General features: G+C 48.7%; 1 protein-coding gene across 2 annotated transcripts; it reads right to left on the bottom strand.

Moving 5' to 3' along the window:
- Window positions 1-27,586, bottom strand: MYORG (myogenesis regulating glycosidase). Of its 2 annotated transcripts, none has more exons than XM_082241945.1 (2): window positions 27,459-27,586; window positions 1-3,489 (listed from the first exon to the last, which is right to left on the bottom strand). In XM_082241945.1, exon 2 carries the CDS (start codon window positions 3,289-3,291, stop codon window positions 1,255-1,257), a length of 2,037 nt encoding a protein of 678 aa, XP_082098071.1. In that variant the 5' UTR covers window positions 3,292-3,489; window positions 27,459-27,586; the 3' UTR covers window positions 1-1,254. The 2 variants fall into 2 exon arrangements, with proteins under 2 accessions (XP_082098071.1, XP_082098072.1); XM_082241946.1 differs by lacking the exon at window positions 27,459-27,586 and adding an exon at window positions 7,532-7,675.

The raw sequence follows: 27,586 nt of genomic DNA, 5'->3' as shown, positions 1-27,586 counted from the left end.
TTGGGAGCAGGACGAACCATTTTTATTCCGGGTCCTATTAGTAAGTTAACAGTAGAGCTTTGATGCCCCTGCTCTCACCGCCCCCCCCCCAGTTGCCTCTTTGAACACACAAGAGTCCCGTGGGCTGCCAACAAGAGCTTGCCGTCTTGTCTGGAAGAGTCTGGCGATGCTCTTCTTCCTGGGAACCGTTGATGAGTTGAAAGTCAATCCTTTATTGGCAACACAGCTGCAAAGGCACCTTTGAAAATAACCCCAGAGGAGGTGCAGCAGCAACAACAGCAGCAAGGAAGGGCTTTTAAGTCCCGATCCACACCTCTAAAGCACACCTGTTTGCTGTGGGAGCAAGCATGCCACCCATATATCGGAGATTATCATCCTTTTTGCTAGCCAAAGATTGCCTTGGCAAGAAGGTGGCTGGCATCAGCGAGGGGAAAGCTGAGATGCCAGTCCTGTTCAAAAGCCCCAGAGCTGAGTAACCAGCCCAGCCTGGTAACTAAAGGCCTACACAACATGATAAGCCAGCCTCATCTAACACCAGACGAGGAATATATATATGTATGTGTGTGGGTATCTGTGCCTGTAATAAACCGAAGTTAAACTCTTTAGGAAAACCTCCCCAGTTATTTCAAATAATAGCTTACTGCACTGTAAAATGTAAGGCTAGTTGTGCTATAGCAACCCTGAACACCTCTGGGGAAAGAACCCCTTTCCTAGAAGGGCAGGGATCCTTTGCTCATAGCTCAAGGCTTTCCCTTGGCTCATATTTGGAAAAGCTATAGGCAGGGAACAGCTTCCCACAGCTTAAAAAAGGATCCATAGATCCATGGACGGTCTGGCTAACAGCCTGCGACGTGCGCCCAATCCGAGGCACCAGAGACACTACAGATGGGTTCGTAAATAATCGCAGCTGGCATTGCAAAGGCCCCCAAGACCCACATCGAAAAATGGAACAAATTTGCTTGGGGCTGAGATCCTGTGCAGTTATGGGCCTTGCGAGGGGAGACCGGAAAGACCGTTTCCTCGAATGTGCAAATCCCACGCCATTGTGATCCAGCATTTTTCTAGATCACAAGAACGAAGCTAGATCTTTACAGCATATGCGAGGGACAAATATATAGCCATTTCCAGTCTCCCACCCCCTTCTGCCTCCTTAACGGATTAGAATTATTTGTTGTTAATATTCCTAGAATAAGGCCTGGTTGACTTTCACTAAGCTTCAAAGCTGGTGGTAGCAGCAGCAGTAGCTGAAGGCGGTTAGGACACCCACACAAAATAAGCTACTTCATCCAAATCGACAGGATAATCCGTCACCAAGGTGGGTGTCTTTTCAAAGAGCTCCCCTTTGTAGCTGCGCCATTTGCCGGCTGGGATGTAAATGTCCCTCTCTTGCTTGCCCATCTCCAAGACGGGAGCCACCATCAGCGTGTCCCCAATCAGGAACTGGGAATCGATCTTGTGTGCAGCCTCGTCGTGGGGAGAAATCCACCAGATGGGCCGGATGATGGGGTCCCCAGTGTCGGTGATCTCCCCGGCCAGCTCCAGCAAGAGGGGGGCAACCAAAGACTCGTGGAGCCTGGTGAACTTCAGGGCGATGTCTATGACCTCTCTGTCGTAGAGCCACGGTGGAATGGAGAACTGCATGGAAGGCATGAAGGCCGACAGCTCAAGCCATCGGATGTAGAGCTCTTGGTCTGGGATTTCCACCGCCCCATCCGTCTTGTTGGGAAAGAAGTTCCCGCCAATCATGTCGGCCGATATGAAAGGGTATCCCAGCATGCTGATGGTCAAGACGGTCGGTATCAAGGACTTCAGCCCAAGCTCATAACCCCAGACAGAATCCCTGTCAATGATGCGGAAGAAGCAGGAGATGTTCTGAGACTGGTAGCCAACCCTGACCTCCGCTAGCTCGTAAAATGGGATGGCCATTTCCGTGTAGCGCCTGGACCAAATGCTGGGGTCCGACAAGGGGCGGAAGGTGCTGAACTGTTTGGGAAGGTAGCTGGTCTCTCCAGCATCAAACTTGAAGGAAGAGATGCCGTACTTATTCCGGAGTTGCCTCAGGTGGCTCTGGAACCAATCCCTGGCCGCAGGGTTGGTGAAATCCAATATGGCGCCAATCCCGTTCCACCATTCGACCATAGCAGGAAGCCTTCCTGTCGGCTCCTTGATGAAAAGCTGTCTCTCTATGCCTACCCCAAAGTTGGAGGAATTGTAGTTTATGAACGGGTGCGTCCAGAGAGTGACCTGAAACCCGTCTTCTTTGAGTTTCTTGAACGTCTCTGTCACGTTCGGGAACTTGACTGGGTCGAAGTCGAAGTCCCCGTACGCTTGCGTGTAGGTGTCGTCTATCTCGATGTGGCTCCAGTTGAACTTGTACTTTTTGATCTTCTCAGCAAAGCGTAGCAGCTTGTCCTGGTCAATGTCGTTTTTGTACAAGGCCCAGGTTGACCAGATCGGATACTTGAAGGCGTTTTCCGAGGGGATCTTTGAAGGCTTGTAGAAATACTTCCTCACCATGTACTTGTGGATGGAGGTCACGTCAGAGCCGATACAGACACGGTAGCTCAGCTCTGGGAACGGCGGCTGCCCCAGCGGAGGCTTGTAGGGGGAATCTTTGTACCTGGCCTGGAAGACAAGGGACCTTTCGGAGGCGTTGAACCCGAGGTGGAAGGGCACAGAGTCGTTGATCTTGATGGCGGCTGCTTTGGAGGACAGCCAGTACCTCTCTAGGATGCCCCCAAAGCTGTTCCTGAAAGAATACACGTCGCTGGTCACAAACGGCATGGGCTCCTGGTACCCGGGCAGCTTAATGGGCCAGTGCTGCACGCTCATCTCGCAGCCCCCATACCAGTGGGCGTCCCCCCAGAACATCTTGTGCTCCACCACGGTGTCCGCCACAAACTCCTCCCAGCGGACCCGGTAGCACATCACCGTGTCTTTTGGGGTGACGATCTTAATGAAGAAGTTGAGCTTCCCTTTGTCAGTCCTGGTGCAGGTTAGATTCGCACCCTCCCTGGAGCAAGACTCCAAGTCAAGCATACCTGACTGGAAGGCCAACCTGAAGACGACCTCCCCATCCTGGTTTTTGATGGTGAAGCCGTCCTGATGGAGGTCCATCTGCTCCGTCTTCAGCCTCTCCGCCTTCCGAAGGGATGACACGTAGTAGCACCAGGCCACCACGGCTGCAATGAGCAGGATGAGGCCAAGCACAATGGCCACTATCATGGGTTTCAACTCCTTGACCGGCTTCTGCTTCACGGGGGTGAAGTTCTCCGGCAGAAACGAGTACATGGCTGTGTCTTATCTGGAGGAGCTCTTTCCAAAACAGAGATTGCGTCACCTTATCTGCAAATATCTGTCTTGTAGCAAAGGGCTCTCTGCCCTCCACTCCTTATGACCGGGTCTCTCTCATTGAAATAAGGGCGTTTGTCTTCGTTAGAATACACACCATTTTCTTTCCAGTCCAATTCAATTCCAGAATGCAATTATCTGGAAGGCAAGAAGGGAAAAAAGAGGGAGAATGAGGAAAGGAGGCCATGAAAACGTGGAGCGAAAACAGGGAGCCCCAACCTTTAAGGACACATTTCAGAATCGAAGAACAAAATACAAATATCACTGAATTAAAACATGTTCAGAATTGCCTCCCACTCCCCACAACAGGCAAATCACATATATAAAAAAACAGAAAAACAGGCAATTCCTGAAACAACCCACCTCAAAAGTAAAAACAAAAAACACCCCTCAATTTACAACTAAATAAAAACTAAAAACTGGGAGGGGCCAGGAGCCTTGGTAGGTGCCAAGACCATGGTGCCCATGAGTGCCATGTTGGGGACCCCAGGCTGAAGAAGAAGAAGAAGAAGAGTTTGGATTTGATATCCCGCCTTTCACTCCCCTTCAGGAGTCTCAAAGCGGCTCACATTCTCCTTTCCCTTCCTCCCCCACAACAAACCCTCTGTGAGGTGAGTGGGGCTGAGAGGCTTCAGAGAAGTGTGACTGGCCCAAGGTCACCCAGCAGCTGCATGTGGAGGAGCGGAGATGCGAACCCGGTTCCCCAGATTACGAGACTACCGCTCTTAACCACTACACCACACTGGCTTATAAACCTTAAAAGGTTTATATGTCCTTTACTTTAGTGTATCCGCTGGTGGCCTATTAAGTTGGCCTGGCTGTCTAACCACTGGGCTTTATGAATGCAAGACCTCATAACCCAGTGGCTGCTTTTGCCAACTGAAAATAGCTGGTGGTGCTTGGCGTGGGGGAGGGGTGGGACGGACACAACAGCAAGGGAGCCAATGGCACAGATTTGCTTCCATGTGGCTGGAATGCTATAACCCAGAACACACACACACACACACACACACACACACACCCTGTGGCAGCAACTGTCCTACTGCCTTTATGCCTGAATTTGGCACAACACATTGCCTTTCACGTAGGTACTGCAAATCCTAGAATGCCCTCCCCACCATATTTGCATTAGAGGACAAATGCAGAATTGGGAAGTCTCCTGTTTGCCTGTACGAATGAGAATTGCTCCCTTGACTTTAGGAGACAGATTTGTTCCCGTCTCCAATAACAGGGATCCTGTAGTCCCTGGCCTTTAAATCCATTACAGGCCGTTCTGCCCAAGGTTGCTTAAATGAACACACGCACAGCATTTAAATGTGGGGCCCTCCAGGAACGCCGCCCCCTTTGCTGTGCATTGCTGGTGATTTGTGCTCAGGATGGTGTTGCAGCGGTTACACACAAACCCACTTTCAATACTGTTTGCTACAGGGATACAGTCAGTAGGTGGGAATTAGAGGGCGTCAGACTTCGGCTAAGCTCTAGGTAGAAGCTTGCCAATGGCAGCAATGGAGCAGAGCTTCCACAGGGAAAGAGGGCAGAGATATCGAAGCAGGGGTCGGATTGCGCTGAGTTGGGGCTTGAACCTGGTGACTTCAGAGATTCCCCCCCCCCTCTGCTCAGTGAAGTAAAAGGAGGTGGCCTTGAAACATCTGCTGCGATGAAGGCAGCTGCAGTGTTGTTTGTTAGCTCAGAGCCAAAGCGCTGTTCTCAGCACCTCCACGAAGCCATGCTAATTAACATCTTACCAAGGGTGACACTAAATAGGGATCACAAACCTGCAAAATCAGGTTTCATCTTTCGCTGGAAGAGGAACACGTAACCCCGAGGGAGGTTTCAGGTTGCGGCTGGCATGGGGAGCGCCTCTCCGACTCCCGATGTTGTCATCGTATCCAAATGCCGCTGGTCAGAGAAGCAAGTTATTTTTTGCTAACAGACCCTGGGGCCTCTCTAGGGAATATTCCTAAGGGGCAGCCGTCCTCCTGCCTGCCTCCCCACACTTGCTGCTGCTGCTGCTTGGAATAGAAAAGGTAAAGGGACCCCTGACCATTAGGTCCAGTCGTGGCTGACTCTGGGGTTGCAGCGCTCATCTCGCTTTCAGGCCGAGGGAGCCGGCGAACAGCTTCCGGATCATGTGGCCAGCATGAATAAGCCGCTTCTGGCGAACCAGAGCAGCGCATGGAAACGCTGTTTACCTTCCCACCGGAGTGGTACCTATTTATCTACTTGCACTTTGACATGCTTTTGAACTGCTAGGTTGGCAGGATCAGGGACCGAGCAACGGGAGCTCACCCCGCTGCGGGGATTTGAACCACCGACCTTCTGATCGGCAAGTCCTAGGCTCTGTGGTTTAACCCTTGGAACAGTATCAGCTGCCAAAAGATGGGCCTGCTAATCCCGGTTTCTGAGATGTAATATCCAGCCACAGCACATGGCTGTTTTTCGCTCGCTTTGGCCAAATGCAGATGGCATGGGTCTGCAATTCTGGCTCCAATGCAATTTCTAGGCAGCAGGTGACTTGCGAAGCAGGTCACTTCACTGGATACCTGAGTCAAAATGTAAGCCCTATCTACACTAAACATTTAAAGCAGTATAATCATCATAATCATCATCATCATTTTATTATTTATACCCCACCCATCTGGCTAGGTTTCCCCAGCCACTTTAGGTGGCTCCCAATAGAACACTAAAAACAAAATAAAACTTCAAACATTAAAAACTTCCCTAAACAGGGCTGCCTTCAGATGTCTTATAAAAGTCAGATAGTTGTTTATTTCCTTGACATCTGATGGGAGGGCGTTCCACAGGGTGGGCGCCACCACTGAGAAGGCCCTCTGCCTGGTTCCCTGTAACCTCACTTTTCGCAGGGAGGGAACCGCCAGAAGGCCCTTGGAGCTGGATCTCAGTGTCCGGGCAGAACGGTGGAGGTGGAGACGCTCCTTCGGGTATACTGAACTGAGGCCGTTTAGGGCTTTAAAGGTCAACACCAACACTTTGAATTGTGCTTGGAAACATCCTGGGAGCCAATGTAGGTCTTTCAGGACTGGTGTTATATGGTCTCGGCGGCCGCTCCCAGTCCCCAGTCTAGCTACCGCATTCTGGATTAGTTGTAGTTTCCGAATCACCTTCAAAGGTAGCCCCACGTGGAGCACATTGCAGTAGTCCAAGAGGAAGATAACTAGAGCGTGCACAACTTTAAACACTTGTGGCTTCCCCACAGAACCCAGGGGACTGTGGTTTGTTAAACGGGCTGAGATTTGTTTGGAGACCCCCGTTCCCTGAACAGACGTACAATTCCCCAGAGGGATGGGTTAATAGTCTGTTCCTCTCCCCAGGGAATTCTGGGAACTGTCCAGCAAAGTCACCAGTTAGCTGAAGCAGGGAGAGCAATCATAAATTGGGGAAAATGCAGGCTGTACCCGAAGATGATTTGATGAACAGCAGCCATACAAAAAAGTGCAGAAAAGTCGCTGCCCCATCAAGCTCACGCAGCAGCACAGACTAAATAAATCTTTTCATCCCTTTAACTCCTAGCTTTTCAGTTGTTTTCAATAATGGGATTATGGCGGCATTAGAAGAGATTAGCCACAGCAAGCGACAGATTTAACCAAAGGAAGCGTTCAGCTGCCAAGTCCCCGCACTAAGGGCGGGTTGAAGGCAGGAGGTCACTTTGCGACCCATTAAGGGCACTACCCAATTAAAGGCTTCAATTAATTATGTGAGAGTTTTCTCTTGGTAAAATATGCATAAATTGGCATAGGGCTATCTGGAGAAGCACTGGGCTGCATCCAGAGAACATGATGCTTCCGTAGTGGGATTTACTATTCTTACAAGTTGGGACGCAGGTGGCGCTGTGGGTTAAACCACAGAGCCTAGGACTTGCCGATCAGAAGGTCGGCGGTTCGAATCCCCGCAGCGGGGTGAGGTCCCGTTGCTCGGTCCCTGCTCCTGCCAACCTAGCAGTTCAAAAGCACGTCAAAGTGCAAGTAGAGAAATAGGTACCGCTCCAGCGGGAAGGTAAACGGCATTTCCGTGCGCTGCTTTGGTTCGCCAGAAGTGGCTTAGTCATGCTGGCCACATGACCCGGAAGCTGTACACCGGCTCCCTCGGCCAATAAAGCGAGATGAGTGCCGCAACCCCAGAGTCGGCCATGACTGGACCTAATGGTCAGGGGTCCCTTTACCTTTACACATTGTTCCAGCACAGGGTGTGAGTCTGGAAAGGCACCTTTTGCATTCCACAAAACCACCCTGATGCTGCAGCTGGCCAGTGGTCCATTGAGTCCTCATCCTGTTCTCGCAGTGGCCATCCAGACGCTGAAAGCAGATCCTATGAGCAGGATCTGGGCCCATCAGCACTCTCTCCTCCTGAGGTCTCCAGCCACTGGAATTCAGAAGCACACATCCCAAAACAGAGTTGTAACTCTTACTTGAAAGGCTGACATGCTCAGCAGATTCTCATTCCAAGTCAAGATTCCAGGGTACATGAGGCAGGCAAGACTTTCATGATCGAACGGAAGCTATAGAGATGTTCTGACGGTTGACACATCCCCTCCTATGAAGCTTTTAAAGACAGGGGAGAGTGAGCTCATTTGTGGGACTTTCTCAGCCTTTGGGTTTGCTCACTCCATCTGGGTGGGCTCATTTAATCCCCGTGGGACATCCAGCCCCATATAACCAGCATGCTTAAATCTAATAAATGCATGAAGAGTAGAGGAAGCTGTCCTGCCAGGCTTAGCCAGGTCACTCCCCTTCACCTTGGCAGGAAGGGTTAATCATCATCATCATCATCATCATCATCATCTATTTCTTATACACTGTCAATCTGACTTGATTGCCCCAGTCTTTGATCCTCCCATTCCACCATGTGGACCCCTACATTTTTGTGTTTCTATACAAATAATTTTGAAACATTTACCACTTTTGGAACCTAAGTTTCACCGCCTGTGTTTTTCTTGCTGCTGTATGAGAAAGCGCATGCATTTGATCTTTGAAGGATTTGTAAGTAAACCATTTTTAACGTACCAAATGTGCAGTTTCTGCCTATGCTAAGGGGAACGGGGAACTTTGGAAGCCGCTTCGAAGGGGCTATTTTAAAGGTCTGGCAGAAAATATTTTCCCGCTTTTACTTTACTGCATATTTTGTGAGTTTAAGTATCTGCTGGGGCTCTCTCACCAAAGAGTACTACTACTACTACTACTACTACTACTACTACTACTATAATTTATTACTTATACCCCACCCATCTGGCTGGGTCTCCCCAGCCACTCTGGGCGGCTTCCAACAAAGTATTAAAATACAGTGGTCTGTTAAACATTAAAAGCTTCCTAAACAGGGCTGCCTTCAGATGTCTTCTAAAAGTCTGGTAGTTGTTTTTCTCTTTGACATCTGGTGGGAGGGCGTTCCACAGGGCAGGTGCCACCACCAAGAAGGCCCTCTGCCTGGTTCCCTGTAACTTTGCTTCTAGCAGGGAGGGAAACGCCAGAAGGCCCTCGCCGCTGGACCTCAGTGTCCAGGCAGAACGATGGGGGTGGAGACGCTACTTCAGGTATACTGGACCAAGGCTGTACTTGCCCCAAACCTGGATCTAGGCATCCAGGGAATTCTCCTTTTCTATAGTCAAGTATTTTTCTTTTCACCAAATTACAATAAAATACCAACAATCCTATCTACAAAGCTTGACAAGGAGTCCCTTGGCAATGAGACTGTGTCCTGCCCCTATGCCTCCAGCTCCAATGACCCTCCTCCTGTTCAGCCTCACCTTTTGGCTGGTCCACGTCCTTCCCCTCTCCCCGATGAGGCCAGCAGGCTTCCTTCCTCCTCTCTGACACCTAGAGACAGAAGGGAAGGCCTTCTTCCCTCCATCCCTGCTGGCTCCTCCATCTGTTCCTTCTGCTTCCTCCTCTAGAGTCTGGGGGTGCCAACTCACGCCAGTTTCTGCAGGAGCCAAAAGGCCCAAGTCACATGCTGCCTTCGACAGTGGAGGCAGAACAGAGGCATCGTGGTTAGTGGCCACTGATAGACTTATCCTTTCCCATCCACAGTATCCTGTCTGTGTGTGTGGTTTAGAAGCTGCATGGTCAAGGAAAAAACAATGCTGTCCAGGGTTGTAAAGACTGGGGAGAGAATAATTGGGTGCCCTCTTCCCACCTTGGACCAAATCTACGCTTCCAGGTGCCGTAAGAAAGCTGCAGAGATAGCGCAGGACAGTGCGCACCCCGGAAATGATCTCTTTCAGCTTCTGCCTTCTGGAAGAAGGTCCAGGGTTATAAAGACTAGGACTAGCCGCCTGAGAAACAGTTTCTATCCAAATGCGATTTTGGTTTTAAACACAGTGTAAGGTATCGTGTGGTGCTGTGGGTTAAACCACAGAGCCTAGGACTTGCCAATCAGAAGGCCGGCGGTTTGAATCCCTGCAACAGGGTGAGCTCCCATTGTTCGGTCCCTGCTCCTGCCCACCTAGCAGTTCGAGAGCACGTTAAAGTGCAAGTAGATAAATAGGTACTGCTCCGGCGGGAAGGTAAATGGCGTTTCCGTGCACTGCTCTGGTTCGCCAGAAGCGGCTCAGTCATGCTGGCCACATGACCTGGAAGCTGTACGCTGGCTCCCTCGGCCAGTAAAGCGAGATGAGCGCCGCAACCCCAGAGTTGGCCACGACTGGACCTAATGGTCAGGGGTCCCTTTACCTTTACGGTAGTCTCTATGGGAGTATATTGGGGTATCAGAGTTTTTAGGGGGCTAACGAGGCTGGGATAGCAGGCTTGTTGTTTTTTGAATGTCTGATGTAGATTTTTTTCAGTTTTGTTGTTCTGTATGGGACAATGACAATAAAGATTATCGTATCATGTCGCATGCTGGCCCATCAGCTGAACAACATAGAATTGCAGAGTTGGAAAAGACCCCTAAGGTCATTTATTCCAAAGCCCTGCAATACATTGGATACGACCCAATTTTTTTCCAAAGCCAGCTGCCTGGTTAATAGGGAGCACCACTTTAAATGAACAAAAGATTCCGCAGCTAATTAAAACCAGGGATGAAGAACCTTTAGATGTTGTTGGCCTCCCTGTTCTGACCAGTCCCAGCCAGCATGTCCAATGGTCAGAGCGGATGAGACTTGGTAGTCCAACGAGATCAGGGAGAGCTACAGATTCACCCCCGCCCCCGATTAAATGGATGGATCAACTAATATAGCATCCTCTTACTCATCGTCCTTGTACCCCTTCCACTCTTGTGCATCATTTCTCTTCTTCAGGAATGATAGATCCTTGAAAACAAATATGACAGTGATGCCCCGTGGGTTATTAATATAGTCATGCCTCCACTGACAAAGTCTCTCACAGGCAGCTTCTTTTCAAGTCCTTAAAAAAATTGCACATTCTCCCCCCTTTCTTTTCTATGGCAGTGGATCCTGGGAGAAAAACAAGATTACTAAAAATATCATTTCCCTCCCGTTGCAGCCGAGCTTTTCCTGTTTCATCTAGAAATCAAAGTCACGTTAAGCAAAAGAGGAAGGCTGGTTTTCTAGGGGGTGACAAAAAAGCGTCAGTGCTGGGTCCTTGCAACCAGGGGAGGGAAGTCAAAACGTTTGGTTTTCATCCCATTGCAAGCTGTTCAAAAGGAGACGAGCTACGGAAGGTCTGAGCAGATGTAGGACAGGATTGAAGGCTAGAGAAAGGACACCAAACTTAAATCCAGCTCACTCTGCTCAAACTTATGAAACCCAAAGTACAGTGGTACCTCGGGTTAAGTACTTAATTCGTTCTGGAGGTCCGTTCTTAACCTGAAACTGTTCTTAACCTGAAGCACCACTTTAGCTAATGGGGCCTCCTGCTGCCGCTGCGCCACTGCTGCACGATTTCTGTTCTCATCCTGAAGCAAAGTTCTTAACCCGAGGTAATATTTCTGGGTTAGCGGAGTCTGTAACCTGAAGTGTATGTAACCTGAAGCGTATGTAACCAGAAGTACCACTGTATAGGGTCTCCCCAGCAAAGGAGACCAGGCTGGACTATTCCTGTGGGCTTTTCAAAACTTGGTGTCTCTCTGGATTTGCCAAATATTGTTTTTAGTTTCTGGCCTCATTTAATACAGGTGCTATACAGAGCCTGCTCGCTTTTACTGAATTTCTGGCATGTATTTTTGTTTTTATCAAAGGCAGAAATGTATTGCAATAATTAATAACCATAAGCAACAGCAATGATGATGCTGTCAAGAGAGTTGCCAGGCTGCAAGAATAGGGTTCCTAGCAAACTCACGGCCTGGGTAAGATTTCAAATATCAGAAGCGCTTCCCCATGAACGAGGGAACAAGCTTGTTTTCTGCCGCCCTAGGACCCAATCCAATAGATTCAAATTACGAGAAAGGAGGTTCTGATTAAACATTAGGAAGAACACTCTGACACTAAGAGCTGTTCAGAAGTGGAATGGACTCCCTTGGAAAGTGATGAACTCTCCTTCCTTGGAGGTTTTTAAACATAGCGATTCCTTTGTGTCCCTTCCAACTCTACAGTTCTGTGATTTAATGAAGATTTGAATCCAGGAGTTCTTCCCTGACACTCAAGCTACCACACTACATTAACCCCACCCCCCAGAGAAATGAGCTGTTATTCTGCACCTCTGGACTCACTTAGATTGCTAATGAAAAAGCAATTTATATGTGTTGTATATGCGATATAACATTGTGCCACCAGATGGCGCTGTGGCATCCTGTTTTTCTCTACCTGTTTTCCCTGTTTAAATTTCCCGCGCATTTATCTGAAACGCTTCTTTGATATGTCTAGACCCAGCCTCTGGCTCGCTCTTCTCTCTCCACATTCTGCTCTGTTCGCATTGCTCAGAAATCAACTCCTCAAGTACTGTATGTTTGCAACAGTACATCAAGTCAGACAAGGAAGGCTGCAAAGGAGGCGGCAAGAGGATATTCCAGAATTCGTTTTGGGTGCAGACAGGTTTCTGGTCTGCCTCATCCTAGTCCTCAGGCCTCCAGCTACAAAGTTCCTTGCGCTGCCTTTGCCCTGTGCCAGCAACGCAACCGCCTCTGCCAGAAGCTCATGCGTTTCGTAACAAGAGCAACAAAGAATCTTGTGATTAGGAGAGGGAGCTGGAAGAATCCAAGAGGGACTTCCAACAGGCTGTAGCATCAGAAGCTGGCTGAGTTGCGCTGCAGGCTAGAATGCACTTAGGAGCAACTGAGTTTCCCGTATCCAAGGGTGAGAGACACAGTTTGACATGAGCCCTTGCCAGGGCTTTCCATACTAGTTTGCCACAATAAATGAGCTGTCACCAGAATCAGGCAGCTGCAGACAGACTGCGTTCTCTTGGCTGCATGAGATTCAGAAAATCCTCAACTTCATTTGCTGTCCATCTTCCCCAGTGATAATGCTGATCTTATAATTTATTTGTTTGCCACCTTATAATTGATTTGCTCAACTAACCGTTGCCCAGGGATGGAGGACTAACTTGCCCTTTCCTCTTCATAATACCTGGTTCGAAGAAGGTCCTATTTATTGCAATATCCGAAAAACCCATTATTTACGAGTTTCCAAGTGCAAAGACAAACCTATGTAGCTACACGGTGGTCGTTCCAGACATACCATATATCAAAAGACACGGTTGTCAGGCTCTTGCAAAGTATAGTTTTGCCTGGATTTGGCCGTATTCCAGGACTTATTATCGACTGCTCCATTGTGCTTCTGTGCAATCCCGATCTTACTGTTCGTGGCATTGTTTTCAACCCCTCTGCTGTCCATCGTTTTCGTAAGTTGCGGCACAAATGATGTCAAACAGTCAAGCCCCTGTTCGTTTCTACATCTCTCAAACATTTGTATTCTTCTATATGTAATAAATTTTATATCTATATCTATACAGTGGTACCTCGGGTTAAGAACTTAATTTGTTCTGGAGGTCTGTTCTTAACCTGAAACTGTTCTTAACCTGAAGCAACACTTTAGATAATGGGGCCTCCCGCTGCCACTGGAGCACAATTTCTGTTCTCATCCTGAAGCAAAGTTCTTAATCCGAGGTAATATTTCTGGGTTAGCGGAGTCTGTAACCTGAAGCGTCTGTAACCTGAAGTGTATGTAACCTGAGGTTCCTTTCCAGAACTGAAATTATACAGTCATACCTCGGGTTACAGATGCTTCGGGTTGTGTGATTTCGGGTTGTGCACCATGCCGAACCTGGAAGTACTGGAACAGTTACTTCTGGGTTTCCGTGCATGCGCAGAAGCGCTAAACCGCACTTTGCGCATGCACAGAAGTTCCGCAGGGCTTGCAAGACAGAGCTGTTCCACCAAGCCTTTGGCTAGGGCACAGCCTGACTCCCTCCTTTGGCAATCTTCACAGAACTCTAACCCAATGGTTGCCATTAATTTGATTTGAATTAATTTTATAATGAAATGATTTTAGAATTTTGTATTATTTTATTGTTGTTAGCCGCCCTGAGCCCAGCTTCGGCTGGGGAGGGCGGGATATAAATAAAATTATTATTATTATTATTATTATTATTATTATTATTATTATTATTATTTTGCAGTTTTATTTTTTTTAAAAAAGTGATATTTATTAATGTTTCACAAACAATAAAAACAAATTCCAACATTTAGACTACAAAAGCAAAACAAATAAAAGATACACAATAGAGAAACAGTTGATAGAAGAAGAGAAAGTAAAGAATAGCGAATAAGAACAAAGAGAAAAGCCAAAAATCAAAACTAAAAATAAAATAATATTTTCAAATCTTATATTTTCTTCACTAGTTTCTTGACCTCCTCACACCTCCCATTTTGTATTCCAGTTCAAATATTAAATTCAGCAAATCCTTACCCTTTAGCATTCATCCTTACTCCATATATTAACCTATTATTATAACTATCCATTTCCAGTTATCAAACCCTATTTACATTTTCTTAAGCATCTCTTTACCAGTACCACTTATTTTCAGTTTTAATAACAAAGCATTTATTTTCTATTGCAAAGCAATTATTGCCAGCTCAAATCTGGTTATCTGGGAAGGGGCCTTTGATTGGCTCTCCTTCTTGGTAGCTAATTATGTGCTGTTTGGGGAAGCCGAGGCCTCATCCTGACCCCACTTGCATGTGCAGAGAGAGAGAGAGAGAGATCATCGCTCCTGCCTCCCAGCACATCGATTTCAGTTAAAACAGCTGCAGGCAAATTTCTGCACCACGCTAGCCAGCGGGGTGATGTTTTCTTTGTGAGTGTGAAAGACCCAGAGCTCTGAAGGGAAGGCAACGGACAGGACAGGCTTTGCAAGCAAATTCAGCCTAAGACAGAAACTGGTGCCCCAATGGAGTCTGGCATCGGCTGGCTTTGAAACTGCCAAGGATTTTACTGTACAGAAGCCATTTCAGACTCCAGCAACGGGGAACATGCAGGGGGTCTGAGAAGGGGCTGGCTATTAAAATGATATATAATGAAAGCTGGACTATAAAGAAGGCTGATCGCCGAAGAATTGATGCTTTTGAATTTTGGTGCTGGAGGAGACTCTGGAGAGTCCCATGGACTGCAAGAAGATCAAACCTCTCCATTCTGAAGGAAATCAGCCTTGAGTGCTCACTGGAAGGACAGATCCTGAAGCTGAGGCTCCAGTACTTTGGCCACCTCGTGAGAAGAGAAGACTCCCTGGAAAAGACCCTGATGTTGGGAAAGATGGAGGGCACAAGGAGAAGGGGACAACAGAGGATGAGATGGTTGGATAGTGTTCGTGAAGCTACCAGCATGAGTTTGACCAAACTGCAGGAGGCAGTGGAAGACAGAAGTGCCTGGCGTGCTCTGGTCCAGGGGGTCACGAAGAGGCGGACACGACTAAACGACTAAACAACAACAACAACAACATTAAAACGAAGCCTATGGCAAGAAACAGGCTTGCCCCAAACTGGAAACTGCAAGAAATTCCTACTACTGCGGAGTGCTAGACGAAAATGATGAGTTTGGCAGAGCTAGCGCCAAACTGATGGGAAGAATTCGGGATCAGGACGATCAGAGGTTTCAAGAAAGTTGGAGTAAATTTATGGTGTATATAAAGGATAATTGTAAAACTCTAAAAACACTGGCAGGATTGAAATAGCTCTTACAATGTGCGACAGATATAAGGTTAAAAAGGAGAACACACGATATAAGAAAATAAGAGATACCCGCTGAAGGGATGGAGGGAAGTCGCCAGCTTGGCAGAGCTAAAAGTATTTATGTGATTTAATGTGTTGTATTGTAAAAGTATGTATAAGGAAAATAATAAAAAATTATTTATTTATAAATAAATAAATAAAACAAAGCCTTTGGTGAATGGCTGCAACCACAGATCAAACACTTGTCAATATTCTGCATGGTGGCCAGTTTATACAACAATTCTAAACACTATTTTTTGCCGCTCTATGGAAACCCTGGCTCCATCTTTTGCAAACCCAGAATAGGAAGATGCCTTATATCATGTCCGACTGTTTGTCCATCTGCCCCAGGTAATTTTATCCTTTGACTGGGAGTGACTTTCCAGGGTTTTTCTCATTAGCAAACAGTGACAATCTAGAGTAATCTGTCTGTCTGTTTGTTTGTCTCTAGATTCAGGTAGGTAGCCGTGTTGGTCCGACGCAGTCGAAATAAAAATAAAATAAAAATAAAAAATTGTCCAGTAGCACCTTATAGACCAACTAAGTTTGTCTGTCTGTCTGTCTGTCTGTCTGTCTGTCTGTCATCTCTGCCTTCGTCAGAGGGTAACAGCCAGGGCTGGGTGATATCTGGTTTTTTCAACACTGTGATATAGCACCAGCTAAACATCACAATATCCTGATAATCACAATGTCTGAAATAAGGATGGAGCTATGCAGAGGCACTGGCTGGCTTCATGGTTTTCCTCACATTGTGATTTTTATATAGCACACATACACGATTTGTGATATATTGCCAGGTCAAAAGATACGAAACCGATATCATGATATGGACTTAAAACCAGTTTTGGACGATATATATCATTCTGCCCAGACGCTGAAGTCCAGCACTGAGGGCCTTCTCGCGGTTCCCTCATTGCAAGAAGCAAAGGAACCAGGCAGAGGGCCTTCTCGGTGGTGGCGCCCGCCCTGTGGAACTCCCTCCCACCAGATGTCAAAGAGATAAACAACTACCTGACATTCAGAAGACATCTGAAGGCAGCCCTGTTCAGGGAAGTTTTTAATGTGTGACATTTTAATGTATTTTTGGTCTTTGTTAGAAGCCGCCCAGAGTGGCTGGGGAAACCCAGCCAGATGGGCGAGGTACAAATAAATTATTATTATTATTATTATTATTATTATTATTATTATTATTATTATATCACCCAGCCTTAGTAATGGCCTGGTGGCTGCCTCGGCCATGTTCCCGTATCTGCCTCACTTTGCCTAACAGGATAGCTGGCCCTGCAGAACAGCTTGAAATTGGTGCACAGAACATGAAACTGGATTGTGAAAAACTGTGCCTGCATGAGTCAAGTTAATCTCCCTGCAGAGGCCCCCCAGTGAAGCTCTACAGAAGAGGAGGGGAAACGTGCAGAGGAGACACATGCCTGTGTTATCCCCGAAGATTGCCAATGCATTTGCTGTGCACAGACTGAATTATTCTCCGCCAGTGCCCTTCCTTGCCCCTCTCGCGGCTGCCTTTGTCCAACATGTCCTGCAAAAAACAAACGTTATCAGAGCCTCGGTGTGGGCTATTTTTCACCTGACTTCTTTTCTGCTTTGTTTGGAGTGTTTGCTGGGTGTTCCGGCAGGTGCGGAAGAGAGAGACAGATAGACAAAGAGCCTGGAAACGAATTCATTGCGGCTTGACCTTTCCTAGGCGAGATGAGGCTCCTTCATCAGATTGCAAAGAGAGTCACCGGTAGCCACATCAGATTTAGCGCTGATAACCCAACGCCAGGGACAGGAATTTAGCACAGCAGATCCATCAGCAAGGTCAGGCATGACAACGCAAACCAATTTGGGCTATTATTTCCCCCTCAGATCCAGTTTCTTGCAAGTCCTTACTTCACCTCCAGCTGCAGCCCCCCAGACGTTGCGTAAAATAGCAAGACAGTACAGAACACAAATGGGGCATGGGTGGCGCTGTGGGTTAAACCACAGAGCCTCTAGGGCTTGCCGATCAGAAGGTTGGTGGTTCGAATCCACATGACAGGGTGAGCTCCCGTTGCTCAGTCCCTGCTCCTGCCCACCTAGCAGTTCAAAAGCATGTAAAAGTGCAAGTAGATAAATAGGTACTGCTCCGGCGGGAAGGTAAACGGTGTTTCCGTGCGCTGTTCTGGTTCGCCAGAAGCAGCTTAGTCCTGCTGGCCACATGACCCGGAAGCTATACGCCGGCTCCCTTGGCCAATAAAGCAAGATGAGCGCCACAACCCCAGAGTTGGCCACAACTGGACCTAATGGTCAGAGGTCCCCTTTACCCTTTTACAGAACACAAAATACCACGGAGCAATAATAAAAAATGATGGTTTGTCAAAAAAATTAAAAACGTACAACTGAATAAGCCTGTTGACACTAAAAAGAAAAGAAGAAGCCTTCAGGAGACACCTGAAGGTTAACAGCAAGGGTGCCAGTCTCCTCTGGAGGAGAGATGTGGGAGCCAGCAGTCTGGAATCCAAGCCTCCCCTCTGCACTATATTCAGCCCTAAACGTCCTCGGTCCAGTATACCTGAAGGAGCGTCTCCACTCCCATTGTTCTGCCCGGACACTAAGGTCCAGTGCCAAGGGCCTTCTGGTGGTTCCCTCAATGCGAGAAGCCAAGTTACAGGGAACCAGGCACAGGGCCTTTTCAGTGGTGGCGCCCGCCCTGTGGAACACTCTCCCACCAGATGTCAAAGAGAAAAACAACTACAGTGGTACCTCAGGTTACATACACTTCAGGTTACAGATGCTTCAGGTTACGGACTCCGCTAACCGAGAAATAGTACCTCGGGTTAAGAACTTTGCTTCAGGATGAGAACAGAAATTGTGCTCCAGAGGCGCAGCAGCAGCAGCGGGAGGCCCCATTAGCTAAAGTAGTGCTTCAGGTTAAGAACAGTTTCAGGTTAAGAACGGACCTCCAGAATGAATTAAGTACTTAACCCGAGGTACCGCTGTACCAGACTTTTAAAAGACATTTGAAGGCAGCCTTGTTTAGGGAAGCTTTTAATGTTTAATAGATTTTTGTATTTTAATACTTTGTTGGAATCCGCCCAGAGTGGCTGGAGAAACTCAGTCAGATGGGCGGGGTATGTATGTATAAATAAATAAATGATGATAATGATAATAATGATAACGATAATAACGATAATAATAATAATAAAGATAATAATAATAATAATATAAGCCAGGCTCCTTGGAGTGCAGCAAGATGAGGAGCAGAAATAATATTGGCCAACTCTTGTTTTGCCCTGTACTTAAGCATAGATTATTTTTGGGGGTAATACCGAATTTATTGTGTGTTTGCTGAATTGCTTGCTATTTAAAAAGAAATACTGACATGTTCTGTGTTTTGCATACAGGACGCACATTTCAATGCTCTGTATTTTGATGTTTTGAATGGTTGCTGCAAATGGTGGGAAAGCAGCGTATAAGCAAGCTCAATCCATCCACCTGTGCTGAGAGGGTGTTTCACAGCAAGGGTCCAGAGACAGGCAACTGGCCTATCTGTTCTGTCTTCCTCCCTGCTTCCCTCTCTTCACCCCACTTTCCTGGAACTCACCCCCACTTCCACTTAGATCTCAGGTGAGACAAGCAAGGCAGGTATTTTAATTTTCGCCTGTTGTTATAATTGTTCTCTCTGTTTTATATACAGTCATACTTCGGGTTACAGATGCTTCAGGTTGTGTTTTTTCAGGTTATGGACCTGCCAAAATCCGGAAGTACTGGAATGGGTTACTTCTAGGTTTTGGCGGTTGCGCATGCGCAGAAATGCTAAATCACGCTTTGCGCATGCGCAGAAGCGCCGATCCACCACCTGTGCATGCGCAGATGTACCGCTGCAGGTTGCGAATGTGCATCCCGCACAGATCACATTTGCAACCCGAGGGTCCACTGTACATTATAACATGAAATAATAATGCAAAAAGACTGGTGTATAAATTTTAGGGAACAAAATAAAAGAAATAATTGACTTGGCTCTGCGCCTGTCACCTTCAGCGCCACCCTGCCCCTCTAAGGCTTCTGGGTATGACTTGGCTCGCAACTGCAGTCTGCTGCCTCTGCGTCTTTGAAACCACGTTTAAAAATACTCCTGGCTAACATTCCACTTGTGGGATCCAGATCCACAGAGCCTCTCATTTTCCCAGGCAGCTGCCAAGGGTGTGTGTGTGTTGAACTGCCACGAGTTGGCAGGATACCAAGCAGGCCTGCAGCAGATAAACCTTGGTAGATCAGGTGTCAGGGGGCTTTAAACAAAGCCCAGCTGCACCTGACCGATGGCAAAGGCCTTTCTCACTCACGGTTCCCCACGCCGTCTGCTCTCAGCACCAAGGAAACCAATGGATCAGCACCAACAAGAACCACACGCTCGGGGTCAGGCAGCGATCTGCATCCGTTATCCCACCAGCGGGATTTGCATTCTGCAGCCTTTTCAAACATCTGGGCAAGAACTGTGGCAAGAACTCCAAATGTCCCTATTTTCCAGGGACAGTCCTGTATTTACAGAAGCTGCCCCACTTTCTGATGTGATCCCAGAATGTCTCGCTTTTCCTGAGGATCAGGGCCGTAGATACAGGGTGGTGAGATGGGCTCCCGCAAGGGGCGCAGGCGAGGGGTGTCTGTGCAAAACTGGCTAAAAATGTGTCCATAAATATGTCTACAAATAAAAATATTGATTATTGGCTCATAAGAAAAGGTTTTTAACTGAGGGTGAATTGAATGGAGGAGCGGCAGAAAGAAGAGCTAATTTGTCAGTGGCTAGGGGGCACAATCTGGACAGTTCTGCCAGGGGTGCAAGATCACCTAGCTACGGTTCTGCTTAAAGGTTAAAGCTATGGTTTTCCCAGTAGTGATGTATGGAAGTGAGAGCTGGACCATAAAGAAGGCTGATCACCGAAGAATGGATGCTTCTGAATTCTAGTGCTGGAGGAGACTCTTGAGAGTCCCATGGACTGCAAGAAGATTAAACCTATCCATTCTGAAGCTGTTCCTGCTTTTCCCACCCTCCCGCCCTTTAAGGTTTTCATTCCTTGACCTTGCTATGGACCTTGGTTGGTCGCCATTAAGGGGCCTGGTGGGAATTTTTCCACTTGGCAAATTGGCACCAGCCACTTGGTTTTTCGCCCACCTCATAGCAAATCGTCACAACTTTCTGGGTATTGGCGGTTAGGCATTGGTATTTCTCTGTAGATGGAAGAGGGGAGGAAGTGCCATCACCTGCCCCACATATTGAAGGGTAGTCCAATAAAGGATTCCGGGGGGCGTGGCCCTGTCTGAAGCCTGGGGAGGTGAGGGCCTAAGGCACACCCCCTATCAGTGACCCCGGGGGAGTTCCTAGTTGATGTGCATCAGCAGGACTCCCCCTACCAGTGGCTAACCCTTCCCAGATTTCAAGCGGACGGACTGAAGCCGGATATAGTCAGTTAGGACCAATGCCTAAGCCAATACCGCTTATCACCTGTAACCAACAAAGTTGTGGCCTTATTTAGCCCATTAACCTTAATAATTGTGTCATGGGTCGTTATTTCCACCTTGGGGGGGGGTCAGGAACTTGCCACGCAAGTCCGTTCTTAAACCAAAGCGTTCTTAAACCAAGGTGTGCTTTCCCATGGCAGCAGGGGACTCAATTTACACTCAATAGGAAGCGCAACATGTTCTGCTTCCAAGGCAAATTCACAAACCAAAACACCTACTTCCAGGTCTGCAGCGTTCTTAATCCAAGTTGTTCATGAACTAAGCTGTTCTTAAACCAAGGTACCACAGTATATGATTCTTTAACTGTGTGAGTCCCGCATTGCAAGGAGGTTAAACTAGACGACCCTTTGAGTCCCTTCTATCTCCACAATTCTATGATTTAATCAACAATTTGATTCTATCAACAATTTGATAGTTTGCTTCCTGCACATCTTAAAAGAAAACCCTCTGTCTTAAATCACAACTGCTTAGCTTGATTGAAGTGGCATGGGGAAACAGCCGTGCCTCGTGGGTCTCCTGCTGAGGAACAGTGTTTTCAAACCAAGGGGCTAGTCCTCATGGTTGCTGTCAAATCGCTCAGAAATGCCAGGCTGATTCCTAGGGCAGCTCAGAGCCCAGAGCAGGTGTCAAACTGTTGGGGGAGTCTTAGCAGCCCTGCATAGCTTCATTAACTTCCTGCAAAATCTCCATCTCCATTCGCAGTGATGGGCCTTGGACCCACATTTCCCTCATGATCCAAGTCTAATTCCTAATCCACACTGATCTGACCCTAACCTCTTTGGTAGAGGGCAGCACCGGAGCCAGAACAGGAGTCTTGAGGCTTCTGTTCCTGATCCAGAAAGAGACAGTCAAGTCTCGCCTATTCTTGCTTGGATCAAATGAGGTGCCGTATTTTTTGCTCCATAAGGCGCACTGGACCATAGGGCGCACCTAGTTTTTAGGGGGGGGGGAATAAAGAAAAAAAAATTATCCCCCCCCAGCCCCAAAGAGCAAAGAAGCGTGTCCAGAGGAGGGCAACCAAAATGGTCAAAGGCCTGGAAACGATGCCTTATGAGGAACGGCTAAGGGAGCTGGGCATGTTTAGCCTGGAGAAGAGGAGGTTAAGGGGTGATATGATAGCCATGTTCAAATATATAAAAGGATGTCACATAGAGGAGGGAGAAATGTTGTTTTCTGCTGCTCCAGAGAAGCGGACACGGAGCAATGGATCCAAACTACAAGAAAGAAGATTCCACCTAAACATTAGGAAGAACTTCCTGACAGTAAGAGCTGTTCGACAGTGGAATTTGCTGCCAAGGAGTGTGGTGGAGTCTCCTACTTTGGAGGTCTTTAAGCAGAGGCTTGACAACCTTATGTCAGGAGTGCTCTGATGGCGTTTCCTGCTTGGCAGGGGGTTGGACTCGATGGCCCTTGTGGTCTCTTCCAACTCTATGATTCTATGATTCTATGATTCTAAGCCAAGACAGCGCGCGGGATCCATCCTGCTGGCTGTCTTGGCTTCCTTTTTAGCCGCGCGCAACCTCTCCAGCCGGAGAGGCTGCGTGCGGCTTTGGCAGAAGCCAAGACAGCGAGCAGAATGGATCCCGCGCGCTGTCTTGGCTTCGTTTTTAGCCATGGGGCTGGGGCAGGGGAAGCCCAAGCTTCCCCCAACCCCAGCCCCCAGAACAGGTCCAGGAGCGGCGGCAAAGTTGTGTGCAGCCTTGCTGCCGCTCCCGTAGCTTGCGGGGCTGGGGGCGTGCTCCGAAGGTTTGCAGATAGCTGCCTGAAGCCTGGGGAGCAAGAGGGGTCAGTGCGCACCGACCCCTCTTGCTCTCCAGGCTTCAGCGAAAGCAACGCAAAAGTACGTCCTATAGAGCGAAAAATACGGTAAATGCATTCTCCACATCAGCTTTCCCCAAGATGGTGCTCTGCAGAAGCACAAAATCTCTGGAGGGCACCAGCTTGAGGGAGGCTGATGTACACAAACCTTTGCTCACTTTGTTCCTTGAATTACAGACTTGGGAGATGGAGGGGAAGAGAGAACGGCAGATGGGGAAATTAGAGGGCTTCTTCTAAGCAACACAGCCCGCCTCTTAAAAAGCATTACAGTCATTTGACATTCAGGACGCCTAATTAGAAAAAAAACCAAGAGTCTGAAGAGAACCGCTCGCCCTAAGATCCTGCAGAAAATGAGCATGTCTTTCCACCCTACAGCACTGCCCCATTCATTTCGGTGAGCCTCGTGGAGCAGATGTTCCCAGCTGATCATACCTGTTTGTGTGTTATCCATTTAAAACATTTACCCACTTATAGACAGCCTATTCATTCTTAAGGAAATCAGCCCTGAGAGCTCACTGGAAAGACAGATCGTGAAGCTGAGGCTCCAATACTTTGGCCACCTCCTGAGAAGGGAAGGTCTGTATAGTTAAAGCTCTGGTTTTCCCAGTAGTGATGTATGGAAGTGAGAGCTGGACCATAAAGAAGGCTGATCGCCGAAGAATTGATGCTTTTAGATTCTGGTGCTGGAGGAGACTCTTGAGAGTCGCATGGACTGCAAGAAGATCAAACCTCTCTATTATGAAGGAAATCAGCCCTGAGTGCTCACTGGAATGACAGATCCTGAAGCTGAGGCTCCAATACTTTGGCCACCTCAGGAGAAGAGAAGACTCCCTGGAAAAGACCCCGATGTTGGGAAAGATGGAGGGCACAAGGAGAAGGGGACGACAGAGGACGAGATGGTGGGACAGTGTTCTCGAAGCTACCAGCATGAGTTTGCCCAAACTGCGGGAGGCAGTGGAAGACAGGAGGGCCTAGCGTGCTCTGGTCCAGGGGGTCACAAAGAGTTGGGCACGACTAAATAACAACAGACAGCCTGCAAAATCGGGCTGTCAGCACAACCCTGGGCATGTTTACATGGAAGAAAGTCTCGTTGAATTCAAAGGAGCTTACACCTCAGTAAGTGTGCACAGCCTCAAGGGCTCTCTCATCAGAATCGCAGAACTGGTACGTGCGCAGGAGCCTGTGAATGAGGCCACAAACTGCCAGAAGTCTCCGGGTGACTGTAGCAGCCCAGTTGGCCTGACAGCTGTCACAGACACATGCAATAACCCACTCCCCTCCAGGATTCTTTCAGTGCTTCCACTGCCCCCTTGGCTCAGTCACATCCCCCGTACTACCTCTGACTGTTTTCTTGGCAAAAACCAGCCAAAGGAATCGCGGTGCCTTTGACTGCCATATTCCTCTCCTGCAAGAACAGGCAGGCACTACCAGAGCATGTGGCTGATGGAAAGACAGCAGAGGGAGAGGGTTGGAAGGGCGCTCTGTGTGGGTGGCTGCTGGAATCACTAGCTGCTACAGTCAAGCAGAGGCTTCTCACTTTGCGGAGGCACTTTTGGGAACGAGGGAACAGATTTAGGAAGGCCACTTAGCCCTGATGAGGCTTAAAATGAGAACCCCTCATTTTTTAGTACAGCAGCTGTTTATTTCCATTCATTATGGCAACTTTAAAAATAGTAATCTGAGTGTGCGTGTTTGTTTTAAGCGCACTATTAATATGCATTTACACTGTCAGTTTTATCTTGGTGGTAGTTTTTCCTCTTCCGCAGAAAAGCTGCATCTGAAAGGCAGCAAGGGGTAAAAACCACCCTGAACTGTTTAGAAAGGCAGGAACTGATATTTAAAAAATTAAGCCACCACAGGGACTGCTCAGCTTCCGCCCGGCTTTGCAACCGAAATTATAAACATTCATTTGCTGGGGCAAATCAGAGCCTTCTGTCAGTTTTGCTTCCTCTCTCATGATTCAGGCCAGCTGCCTATCTGCAGTTTCAGTTTTAAACTCTGCAGGAACATTAAGGCATTTGACTGTTCGTGTACATCTTTCAAAAGGAAGCTTTTTCAAATTGCGGAACTGCTCAGGGGGGGAGAAGTTTCTTGATGATGTTACAGGCACTAGCCAGTCAGTGCTATGCATCAGACTTGCACCATCACCACCCCACTGCTGAGCCCTAAAGAAAGAGATACATTTGAATGGAACACAGTGCTGCTGTTTGCAGGGTGGCTCTACCACACACACACAAGTTGTGTCTGTGTTCGGTCTCTCTCCACAATCCCGCCCCCTACAGACCCAGGGACAGGGGGGAAAGAAGGCAAGATGCTTTGTTCGTTGCATTTAAGCAAAAGCAGAGTTTTGCCTTGTGAAGCACCTGACGGATTCCTTCCCTACTTTTAGACTTTACTGCTAAGTTTGACAAGCTAAAACTAGACCAGGACACTTTTCTTTTCCTGCTAGTTAGGGAATAGGAGAAAATGTGTGTGTGTGTTGCTTCTGCCTCTGATGGGGAGGGTGGGGCTGGTATTTCCCTGTCAAATCACTAGAAAGGAAAAGATAAACACTATAATATCCGTTCACCTTTCCTTAAGTAATCCAGAAATGAGACAGGCAAGACATCACCTTCTGGGATGGCTCAGTTTGGAGAGCACGAGAATCTTAAACACAGGGTCGTGGGTTCGAGCCCAACGTTGGGCAAAAGATTCCTGCACTGCAAGGGGTTGGACTAGATGACCCTCGTGGTCCCTTCCAACTCTACAATTCCATGATTCTAAAATATAAAGTGCCATTTCTTATTCAAGGGCAAATTTCACCGGCAGAACTGAACCTGCCTCCGGAATGGGGATTTCCCCCTTCTCCTCCTGCCGACTTCTACATTCACACAACCACCTGGATGACTGTAGCTCTGTGGCTGCGGGCATACAGGCGAAGGGGCGTAGCTCAGCGGTAGAGCATACGCTTAGCCTGTAGAAGGTCTCAGGTTCGATTCCCGGGTAGGGCTAGGAGAGGCTCCCTGCCTCACACCCTGGAGAGCTGCTGCCAGTCCGTGCAGACAGCACTGAGGTAGGTAAAGGTAAAGGGACCCCTGACCATTAGGTCCAGTCGTGGCTGACTCTGGGGTTGCGGTGCTCATCTCGCTTTTCTGGCCGAGGGAGCCGGCGTTCAGCTTCCGGGTCATGTGCCCAGCATGACTAAGCCGCTTCTGGCAAACCAGAGCAGCACACGGAAACGCCGTTTACCTTCCCACCTATTTATCTACTTGCACTTTGACGTGCTTTCGAACTGCTAGGTGGGCAGGGGCAGGGACCGAGCAATGGGAGCTCACCCCATCACGGGGATTCGAACCACCGACCTTCTGATCGGCAAGCCCTAGGCTCTGTGGTTTAGCCCACAGCGCCACCCGCGTCTCTACTGAGGGAGGTAGAGTAGATGAAAAGCCTGACTTGGCATAGGGCTACCGCTGGCATCTCTAGTCAAGAGGAACAAGTAGGAAGTGGAGACCCAGGAGAGCAGCCACCAGTCAGAGCACGAGGCAAACTGGGTTAGAATGACACATAATTTGACAGGTTCCCATGGCTCCCTGGCAGATCTCCAAGGACGCAACAGATGCACGCTGCAGTGACAGGCAGAGGTGACTTGCTGTACACAAAAAACGCACACCAAAACTAACAGGAGGCAATATTAATCCCGGGATTCGTGAACCCACAAGAAAAGCGAGCAAGGAGCATCCAGCCTGCGTCGCTGGAGATCTGCCTTCGGGAACCAGTTTGGGGTTTGCCGGATAACGTGGCAAGCCCCCCCCCCCGCCCGCGGCTGCAAGGAAACAAGAGTTTAATGTTCCACGAAGAACTTGGGCGTATTATCTATTAACTAGAGGATCAACAGCTTCTCCCTCGGCTCGACCAAAGTCAACAGCTAAGAAGGCGGGGAGGGAAGTGGAAGGAGCGAGGGAGAAGCCTCTAAGAAGGGGCTGCTCGCTGGGAAACAGCTGATCCGGCACCCTTTGGCTACCTCCCCCCCCCCACTTTCCTTCTCCGGCTCTGGGCAAGAGGGAAGGCACGCTATTTATGGGGGTCACAGAGTGCGCCTTCATCCGGGCAGGGGGTTTGTGGGTTGCAAACACTCCAGAGAAGGAACGGGGTGGGTGGGTGTTGTGCAACTTTCCAGGCACCCCCCCCCCCAGAATTGCAAAGAGGCAGAAAAGACCTCTCGCCCCCCACTCCCAAATTGGGCTGCCTCCAAGCCTCCCTCCCTCCCTCTGGCTCTGCAAGAGCGACAACAACACCCCCCCCCCAAACTCTTGCAACAGGCCAGAAGTTTCAACTTCGACCTGCAGCCGCCGAGCGTTTTGCAAAGCGAGCCTGTCAGGCGGTTGCGCTTGGAGATTCAGCACGCGCGCTGGCAACGGGGAGAGAGAGGGCAGGACCCAGACCCGTGCCAGGATGTGGCCAGGGAGAGAGGAGCCCTCACCTCCCCCTGCACCCCCGCCCGGGGTGGGGGAGGGCGCTGTCAGCCTTGCCAAGCGGGCCCGGGATGGGGAGGCTGGGAGGCTCTGCTCCTGCTTGTTTACGCGTCCCCTATCGGGCCATGGGAAGAAGGGAGGGCAGCCGAGGTCGGCCCAGCCGCCGCCCCGAGGCGCCTGCAAACCCGGAGCCGGCGGCCACCCCCTTGCATGCGCGCGCGCCTTGCCCACCTCCGTCCGGGGTCCCCGGCGCAAGAGGCGCCTCCGCCGCGGGGCTGCTGACTTGCTGCTGCCGCTGCTTCTGCTGCCGCCGGGCTGCTCTTCAGGTGTGAGGAGGAGGAGGGGGGAGAGAGAGAGGG

The sequence above is a fragment of the Podarcis vaucheri genome (assembly GCF_965113315.1).
Source record: "Podarcis vaucheri genome assembly, chromosome: 11".
Lineage (NCBI taxonomy): Eukaryota > Metazoa > Chordata > Lepidosauria > Squamata > Lacertidae > Podarcis > Podarcis vaucheri.
This window is presented reverse-complemented; position numbering and strand designations above follow the sequence as displayed.